Source organism: Lipotes vexillifer, unplaced genomic scaffold (genome assembly GCF_000442215.2).
Source record: "Lipotes vexillifer unplaced genomic scaffold, Lipotes_vexillifer_v1.1 scaffold238, whole genome shotgun sequence".
Taxonomy (NCBI): Eukaryota; Metazoa; Chordata; class Mammalia; order Artiodactyla; family Lipotidae; genus Lipotes; species Lipotes vexillifer.
Window position 1 is genome coordinate 2,110,986 of NW_006785665.1, and position 7,537 is coordinate 2,118,522.

Genomic DNA, 7,537 nt, shown 5'->3' on the forward strand with positions numbered 1-7,537 from the left:
TGTGTTGTGGAAGATTCACACTTTTTTAAAAATGTGTATAACTGAACCAAAGTCTTACTTCCATTTTTTTTTTTTTTTTTTTTGCGGTACACGGGCCTGTCACTGTCGTGGTCCCTCCCGTTGTGGAGCACAGGCTGCGGACGTGCAGCGGCCATGGCTCATGGGCCCAGCTGCTCTGCAGCATGTGGGATCTTCCCGGAACGGGGCACGAACCCGTGTCCCCTGCATCGGCAGGCGGACTCTCAACCACTGCGCCACCAGGGAAGCCCCTTAATTGCATTTTTATGTGAACAGTCATTCACTATCTCACTTTAATCCGTAGCCAAATTCATTGCTCCTATTTCTGGATCACATGATGTCCTATCAAACTTAATTACAGACAACTTACAGAGCATATCTTTATTCTTTTCCCTGTCTTCTAAGAACAACTACTGTAAGATTTTTGTGTTGAAAGGATAATGCTTTAAGATAAATAAGAGAACATATAGCTTGTATGGAAATAGACTGAGTAAATATTTGGGTAGGTAAGGCCAGGAATAAATTAGGATAAGTGAATGAAAGAAAGTAAGTTCTCATATTTACCTTATAAAGCTATTAATAACTATATTGCACATAATTTGGCATTTGGTATTGAGTACTTTCTTTTACAAGGCAGTGTGTTAGGTTCTATGAGAGGAAAATGATCATTTTGTTAGGGAGTAAAAATGTATGAATGGTGCCTGGTCCATTGTTAAATGCATGATACATTTCAGATTAATGAAGTTGAATGAACTCAGATGCACCATAAAAGAGGCATAAACTCTGTTCTAAGGTTTTAGAAGAGAGAGAATTATTGTTTAGCATGACCAGAGATAGCAACATGAAAAAGGTGGTAATTGAGATGGACCTTTGAAAGATATTTGACAACAGTGACAAGAGAGGAATCTGGTGGGTAGAAGTGACACTGAGATAATATGTATTTAGGTTCTGTAGAATATATGCTCCCCAGAGTTTTCTCTTATATTCTGTATTATAACCATAAGGGTAATACGTGCTTGGAATAAAGAAATCAAATATTGTGTAAAGAAAACTGTTAAAGCCTTTCCTCATGATGACAGTTTCATGCCGCAGAGGGATCACTGATACTAGTTTGATGTGCCTCTCGTGAGAGTTTTCAAATATGACGTTACCTTTTAGTTTTCCACGTTAATGTGGCACTAGGAAGAATTTTAGTCCTAAATTTAAATTCCCTAAACATTTAGAAAAGACAGGTAACAAGAAGCAAATTGGTTTGAATTTTAGCATTTTTGTTCTTCTCCACCCGCCTTCTATAGCAGAAGTGGTAATAAGCAACGAAATGCACAAACTTGCATGAAGGAGAAAAGGATGAAATTTGCAGCTGAGTCATTGACATATTAACTGGAGAGTCAGTTCCTTAATAATCAACAACTGATGTATTATCACATTAGTCTTCTGATAGGAGTCTAAGCTGCTAGCTTTTTCCATCCCTTATCCCTCTGAGAATCTGATGAAAGCTGTGCAGCCACTCCCCAGAAAAATGTCCATATCTACATACTTGAAGTTTTTTAATGTCACTCTTTTGAGGGATTTATTATTCTCTTGAAGTTCATTTATTGACACTTCCTTTTTCTATCAGTGCATTCAGGGTCCAAGATACCAAGGCTCAAAAATATCTGCAGAAAGGAGTGAACAGGGACAAAGATAATTCTATCCATTTTGTAAAAGTGTCAGATAAATTCATTGTGTTGCTCTGTGTTATAGAATCAATTTGTTATACTGCTAGGATTAGAAACCAGTTTAATATTCTAGGAACATATCTCAATCAAAGAAGTCTCAGGGGACATTAAAGCATTTTTTAAATGCATGTGACACTTCATAAGCAAGCTCTGCATTTTGTCCTTAGACCTAAGCTAAGACAAAATATTGATAGTAATTAAGTCAGGTTTTCATGGCTTTATTAGGACAGCAGCTTTGGTGCCCTGCTTGTTATCACCTTGGTTGAAAGAGCTGAGATGCTGGCTCTTGAGGAGGAAAGGCCAGACAGAGTTGGCTGTCAGGATTTGGGGAGTCTGGGTGGTGTTTCTCATAATTTGTCCCTAGAATTTGAATCAGAATCAGGGAGTGTAGGGATGTATTTGTCGGATGGTGTTAAGATACAGATTCCAGGGACTTCCCTGGTGGTGGAGGGGTTAAGAATCCACCTGCCAAGGCAGGGGACGTGGGTTTGAGCCCTGGTCCAGGAAGATCCCACATGCTGCAGAGCAACTAAGCCCATGCGCCACAACTACTGAGCCTGCATGCCACAACTACTGAAGCCCACGTGCCTAGAGCCCATGCTCTGCAACAAGAGAAGCCACCACAATGAGAAGCCCGCATACTGCAACAAGGACACAACGCAGCCAAAATAAATAAAATTAAATTAAAAAAAAGAAAAGAAAAAGATACAGATTCTAGGACCTCACTCCATACCTACTGAATCAGAATCACTAATGGTTATCATCTAGGTATCTAATTCTTATATATCCTAATGGTTGGAAACTACTGGTCTGGGAGAAATAAGAGTATGATAAGGGTTGATCGAGGAAATGGAATAATGGTTAGTGGGGAGGGTGAAAATACTCTTTCTTTAAAACAGTATTTTTTTGTTTCCTTATTAGGATAGGTTTAAAAAAGAGAACATAGAGCCAATGACTAGGGTAGGTTTGGATCCCCAGATCTACCAGCTGAATTTTGTGAGTGCTGGTAAATAGGAAATGATGCTAGATATAGATCACAGTACCAAACTTTAGCCATATGCTGGTTTATTTTGGTAGTATTACGTGGCTAACTATTTTCACATGTTCCTAGTACCATCTGCTCTGCATATTATTAAAAGTGAGTCTCATTTGCAAAAAATAAGAGGCTGTACTAGAGGGGGGGTGGTGTACACAAAACTGAGATCAGCTGGGTAGATGCTGACATTGTCAATCAGTCAAAAGAGTAATTAGACCCAGAGGACAGGTTCCACAATCAGGGTACTAAAAGCTAAGCAGAACTCAGAAGAAACCTTCCTAAATGATTTTTCAACATGTTTGCCAAATGGGTTCTCTGAGAATATTGGCTGACGCATTTGTATGGTATGGGCAGAAGCTGTCTATTGTAGTTCTTGCACCTAAACAGATGGGGGTCCAAACGTGTGTGCAGTATCCATATGTTATAGGCTTTCCCCAGAACTTATATTATTCAGCAACGTTTGTAAAGAACCTGCTGTAAAGAGACTTACATAGAAAGTACTATAGAGATTACGAAGACAGGATTCCATTCCTAAGGATTTAAAACATTTTTATTGGGGGATAAACCTATAGATGGGTGAAAAAGCCTTCACATTTAAATAGCTATATATATATACAATGCAGATTTATATATTATAAACAATAAATGTTGAGTAAAGAATATCAGGTTAGATTGGGTTTTATCAGTACATTTTCCAGTGATTATGAATCAGAAATGTGTGTATGGGACTTCCCTGGTGGTGCAGAGGTTAACAGTCAGCCTGCCAGTGTAGGGGACATGGGTTCAATTCCTGGTCCGGGAAGATCCCACATGCTGCACCACAATTACTGAGCCTGCGCTCTAGAGCCCACAAGCCACAACTACTGAGCCCACACACCACAACTACTGAAGCCTGCGTGCCTAGAGCCTGTGCTCCACAACAAGAGAAGCTACCACAGTGAGAAGCCCACACATCGCAATGAAGAGTAGCACCCGCTCGCCACAACTAGAGAAAGCCCGCACGCAGCAATGAAGACTCAGTGCAGCCAAAAATTTTAAATAAAAGTGTGTGTATATATTTTTATTTTTAATAAAAAATATTTATTATGAAAAATTAAGAAAAGAAAGAGTTCCATTCTTCAGTCTTTGTTAATTCTCTCTAGATATTTTCTGTGTTTGATCAAGCACATATTTATCTTTTTTTCCAAGAAAGGAATCATACTATACACATTGTCCTGCATCTGTAACTTGCTTCGTTCACTTAATATAATTTAGACATCTTTCTATTGTAATACATAGAGATCTCCCTCTCCTGTGTAATGGCTACATAGCGGTAAGGAATTAGTTATTCTCATTTTCTAGACTTTGTTTTTGCTTTTTGTTTTAATTCACTTCCTCAGTTGCACTAGCCACATTTCAAGTTCTCAGTTGCCTCATGTGGCTAGTGGCTACCGTTGTCGTACAATGCGTATGTAGAACATTTCCGACCTTGCAGAAAATTCTGTTAGACGATGCTGATCTAAAGTTGTCCCAGGAAAAATTTTACCTTAATATAACAATCCAGGGCCTTCCCTGGTGGCACAGTGGTTAAGAATCTGCCTGCCAATGCAGGGTACATGGGTTCGAGCCCTGGTCTGGGAAGATCCCCCATGCTGCAGAGCAGCTAAGCCCGTGCACCACAACTACTGACCCTGCGCTCTAGAGCCCACGAGCCACATCTACTGAAGCCCACGCACCTAGAGCCCGTGCTCCACAACAAAGAGAAGCCACCAGTGAGAAGATCACGTACCACAACTAAGAGTAACCCCCGCTCACTGCAACTAGAGAAAGCCTGCAGAGCAACAAAGAACCAGTGCAGCCAAAAATAAATAAATTTATTTAAAAAATATATATATAACAATCCATAATTGATTGACTCCATCAGGATTTTTAGTTAGGAATCTAAAAGACATCCTAGCATCAACATTAGAGAAAATTGCGAGGGAGAAAAATACCCATACTTCTATGCTCTGCCATTACAAATGTTTGTTATTTTTGTATATTTTTAGTTATTTCTGAGTTATTATAGGGATATAATATTTTTATGCTTATGAGTATTATGTGTGTATTGTGTTGTACTTTTGTCATGAATGTGTTGAACATGTATAGAATGTTTATATTCTCTATGTATATACTATTTTATACTAAGGCATCATAATTATAGTCATTCCCTAATTATTGGGAATTAGGGTCATTTCTTTTTTCACTATCAATGCCTTTGTATAAAGAGTTTTACAGAAATATTTTAATGAGATGCACTACTCTAAATGGATTTACTGAGACAAATTATATGTTCAGTTTTCAGCCTTTTGCTGCATTTTGAGAAATTTAAGTTTTGTTTGAAGGAAGGAAGGAAGGAACTTGGCTAATTGGGGAGAATAGGTGAGATGAGTCCGCCGTGGGAAATGATCTGAGCACAGACACTGAGGAGAAAAAGAATAAGTTGTTTAAAAACTTCAGAATAGGGAATTCCCTTGCAGTTAGGACTCTGCGCTTTCATTGCTGAGGGCTTGGGTTTAATTCCTGGTTAGGGAACTAAGATCCTGCAAGCCGTGTGGCGCAGCCAAAAAATAAGTAAAAAATAAAATAAAAATAAAAACTTCAGAATAAATGTGCTTTATTGGAGTAGATTCTTATGGTGCTGAACATCTTAAATTTTCATTAGAGATATGAGTTCAGAGTTGGCAATAAGTGTCTAAAACATTTTTTTTCCTAGATGAGGCAGATGATGATGACGATCCAGAATATAATTTCCTGGAAGACCTGGATGAACCAGACACAGAGGATTTCCGCACTGACCGGGCAGTAAGAATCACCAGTGAGTCTGTGTTTATTATGAGTCCTGGTCTTGACTTCTCCACATCTACCTTTGTTTACTTTGCAGATTTTTGAGGTTGAAGTTTGTAGCCCACTCAAGACATTTAAGCTTCCTCTACCCATTTATTTCTATAATTATTTAAATTTACATATATATTCAGGAAGCCTGTCAGTTGCTCATTTATACATCCCACAGTCATGTATTGAGTATTTGGCAGCGATTGTACCAAAATGAATAAGACATGGCTTCTGCCTGTAGGATGTCAGCTTAGTAGGGGGATACAAACAGAAACAGTTATAGTACCAAGTGATAGGTGCTATAATAATAGTTTGTGTATACACTAGTGGCCTAAAAGAGGGTTATACTGTCCTAATATATGGTATGGGTTAGGGAAGGATTCACAAAATGGGATGTTTTATTTTAGTTTTGAAGGAGCAATAAGAAATTTTTGGTGAATGGGGGCAGAGAGGGATATTGCAAATAGAAGAATTCTGCAAACCATGGAATTATGAAACAATACATGTGTTTGGAAAATAGTAAGTAGTTTGGTTAAGTTGTAAGAGTGAGTGGTGATAGAACAGTTAAGCAGTGTTCAGTTCATGGAGAACCTTAGATCTGATTTTTGATCTGTCAAAAAGGAGAGCTCAGGGCTTCCCTGGTGGCGCAGTGCTTGAGAGTCCGCCTGCCGATGCAGGAGACGCGGGTTCGTGCCCCGTTTCGGGAAGATCCCACATGCCGCGGAGCGGCTGGGCCCGTGAGCCATGGCCACTGAGCCTGCGCGTCCGGAGCCTGTGCTCCGCAAATGGGAGAGGCCACGACAGTGAGAGGCCCGAAAAAAAAAAAAAAAAAAAAAAAAAAGCTCAAAGAGCTCAAAGCAGGAAATAAATAGGAACTGATTTGGATTTTAGAAATATCACTTTGATTTAATGCCAGTTTAATGTATTGATTTGGTGGGTAAAGAGAGCAAGATTGGAGGCATGGAAAACAATTAAATAACTTGGCTTGAGTCATTTGTTTAAAATTATTTCATTGCTAGTTTGCCAATGATGGAAAACATATTTCAGGAACTGTTGATTTTTATTGAGTGTATGCATGACCCTGTACTGGAATAGTATACACAACATGGTGAAGGTAAGACATTGGCTCTTGATGAGGTTATGAAGAAAGTTTTATAAGTATCCAAAAGTGTTTATTATGTACCTAAATAATGCAAGTCTTTGTGCAAAGAGAATTATGTAAACACAATCCTTTAGGACTTATGTTCTGTTTTGTTGCTTTATTTCATCTTTCATGTTGTTTTTAAGATTAGAATGCCGTTTCCTTTATGAAGATCTTCCATTTATTTTGGTATGTTATGATAGTTAAGGTTGCATTGAAAGGAAAGCACCAGGAATCAGAGAGAAAGTGTAGAAAGAAAAGGCTTGAGGATTTAGGTTTTGAGAAAATTGTGAAGGAGGGTCTAGGAAGGTATGAGAAAAAACAACAAAGCCTTGTGTCTCAGAAACCAAGGGAAGAGTCTTTCAAGAAGGAGCGAATGGTCCACAGTGTCATGTGCTGGTCATGAAACATTTTCTGCTTGAAGCAGAAAAGTAGGAGATTGCATTTCAGCTCTCATCCTGGTGTACACTTGCCTTCCCTTCTTGTTTGTCTGTTACTTTCTTCAGTTTATAGATACAGTTGACCTTGAGCAACTCAGAGGGTAGGGGTGCCCAACCCCAGTGTAGTTGAAAATCCGACTAGAAGTTTTGACTCCCCGAAAACTTAACTACTAGTAGCCTACTGTTGAAGGCTTACCAATAAAATAAATAGTTATTAACATGTATTTTATATATAATGTGTTTTGTATACTGTATTCTTTTTTTTTTTTTTTTTTTTTTTGTTTTGCGGGCCTCTCACTGTCGTGGCCTCTCCCATTTGCGGAGCACAGGC

At 38.7% G+C, this 7,537-nt stretch overlaps 1 protein-coding gene across 2 annotated transcripts in view; it reads left to right on the forward strand.

The window, feature by feature from the left end:
• The window catches only part of GON4L (gon-4 like), an 89,476-nt gene that overhangs the window by 36,529 nt on the left and 45,410 nt on the right, over positions 1-7,537 (forward strand). For both annotated transcript variants that reach the window (XM_007457927.1, XM_007457926.1), the window contains one exon: positions 5,507-5,608. In XM_007457927.1, the coding sequence (XP_007457989.1) occupies positions 5,507-5,608 (102 nt within the window). The remainder of the gene's footprint in view (positions 1-5,506; positions 5,609-7,537) is intronic.